Raw genomic sequence first — 2,415 nt, 5'->3', positions numbered from 1 at the left:
CTCCCGGGCCTATTCCGTATCTTCCTCGGGGGAACCTAAGATACTACCTCCCCCAATTTTCTTTAGCGCCTTTGCAAATGCCACGCTTCGGTCCATCGACGTTTTATCACTCGTGTGAGCTGAAGTCCGGTCCCCTTGGAGATCTCGATAATCCTTCGCTGTGCTGAGAGAATCTTAGGTCCAACAAATAAAGATACGAAATAGGTCCAACAGATAAAGATACGAAATAGGTCCAACAAATAAAGATACGAAATAGGTCCAACAAATAAAGATACGAAATAGGTTCCTTTTATAAAAATACGAAATCGATCAATACATGAGCGACAAAAGAGAGTAAGAATACGTTTCTTACTGTAGTCTCTCCCTGAACTCCTTCTCAGCCTGCTCAAACCTATCTTCTTCCATCTGCCGAATTTTCTCCAATTCTTTAGGATCAACCTCCTTACGAGTGTACTCGAATTCGATCGTACCTTTACAGTGACGAGGGAATATGCACATGGTCATCATCATCAACTACATGTGTTGGTGACGATAACAATATGAAAATTCTGCGACGAAACTCTCGTAAAAACCCCAATTCGTATAATCAACTTTGGAAACTTCTGAGCTCAGGTGCTGAGGAAAGCGATTACATATATTCCTACTCCAACACTGTATAGGAAACTCCTGAGCTCAGATGCTGAGGAAAGCGATTACATATATTCCTACTCCAGCACTGTATAGGAAACTCCTGAGCTCAGCTGCTGAGGAAAGCGATTACATATATTCCTACTCCAACACTGTATAGGAAACTCCTGAGCTCAGGTGCTGAGGAAAGCGATTACATATATTCCTACTCCAACACTGTATAGGAAACTCCTGAGCTCAGATGCTGAGGAAAGCGATTACATATATTCCTACTCCAGCACTGTATAGGAAACTCCTGAGCTCAGATGCTGAGGAAAGCGATTACATATATTCCTACTCCAACACTGTATAGGAAACTCCTGAGCTCAGCTGCTGAGGAAAGCGATTACATATATTCCTACTCCAACACTGTATAGGAAACTCCTGAGCTCAGCTGCTGAGGAAAGCGATTACATATATTCCTACTCCAACACTGTATAGGAAACTCCTGAGCTCAGTTGCTGAGGAAAGCGATTGCATATATTCCTACTCCAACACTGTATAGGAAACTCCTGAGCTCAGTGCTGAGGAAAGCGATTACATATATTCCTACTCCCGCACTGTTATCATCATAGACCTATTCCATATCCTACAACCTACCAATAGGTAACGAAAATCGATCTTCCACTTTCGGCTGCTTCCTCCCTTCCGCGTCCTTATGCCACGACACCTTATTACCTAATCGATCACGTGATCGATTTCACTTTCTCGTTTATAAAATTACTAAAATTACGCAGGAGCCTTCAGTGTTGGGAAAAATGCACATGGTCAACTACATGCCACAACCGATAAAAATTTCGCATAATTTTTTCCCTACACTTCTACCCAAATTCTTCCATAATCACTTTTAACCCACATAATCGATCACGTGATCGATTTCATTTTTCCTTTCAAAGAACAACCACTCTAGAAAAAATTGCACATGGTCAACTACATGTGTTGGTAACTGATAATATGAAAATTAAAAGAAACTTTTTCAATTTTTTGAGACATATCTCAACTCTTCTCATTATCGATCACGTGATCGATTTCAATTCACCTACAGAAAGGCATCCTCAAACCGTTTTTCGCGCTCGCCGTAGTTTGATCGAAAACATTCTCCCAAATATTCTGATCGAAAAACCTCATCATCCTCTTGAACCTACACATGGCAAAAATCGGACCTATTCCGTATCTTTCACCACGCAACCTAAGATACCTTCTTACATCAATTTAAAATACGGATCCCTTCTCGTCAAGTCCTCAAAGTGCTCCACCGTAACATTCCTAAAATCTTGCAATCTTACTCTCACTTGCATTTCCTCAACGCTAACCTCATCGTAGGAGCCATACTTCCATCAACAATAAGATCCGGCCACACTAAATGGAATGAGCTTTTCCACCTTTCTTTCCCCTTGTTATACCCAGACGCCGAATACACATGACATTTGAATTTTTGCAAGTCCGGGAAAAACAGATGAAGAGCTTGTACTCGCCTGAAAAAAAAAGAAAAAAATTTTCAAAATTTTCCAAAAAATTCCGGGAAATTCTAGAAAAAAATGGCCCATTTCAGATTTTTAACAATTGAATTTTCCTCCAAATTTTGTGAAAATAATTCGACAATCGAAAACCCAAATTTTCCCGGAAAAAAATAAAAAAACAATTTCACATCTAACATTTAAAATTGATGAAATTTTCGGAAAAAAAATTCAAAAAATAATATTTCAATTCTAGAGTAGTACAACAATGCAGTTTCACCCGTTTTACGTG

At 39.5% G+C, this 2,415-nt stretch overlaps 1 protein-coding gene across 1 annotated transcript in view; it reads right to left on the bottom strand.

The window, feature by feature from the left end:
- Pmar_PMAR015183 (hypothetical protein) overlaps window positions 1–2,415 on the bottom strand; it is a gene marked incomplete at both ends in the record, with an annotated part of 9,198 nt that overhangs the window by 3,177 nt on the left and 3,606 nt on the right. The window contains 5 exons of the mRNA XM_002788351.1: window positions 48–163; window positions 353–470; window positions 1,267–1,344; window positions 1,710–1,807; window positions 1,873–1,932. Coding sequence (XP_002788397.1) covers window positions 48–163; window positions 353–470; window positions 1,267–1,344; window positions 1,710–1,807; window positions 1,873–1,932 — 470 coding nt within the window. The remainder of the gene's footprint in view (window positions 1–47; window positions 164–352; window positions 471–1,266; window positions 1,345–1,709; window positions 1,808–1,872; window positions 1,933–2,415) is intronic.

This window comes from Perkinsus marinus (genome assembly GCF_000006405.1).
Source record: "Perkinsus marinus ATCC 50983 genomic scaffold scf_1104296928266, whole genome shotgun sequence".
Taxonomy (NCBI): Eukaryota; Perkinsozoa; order Perkinsida; family Perkinsidae; genus Perkinsus; species Perkinsus marinus.
This window is presented reverse-complemented; position numbering and strand designations above follow the sequence as displayed.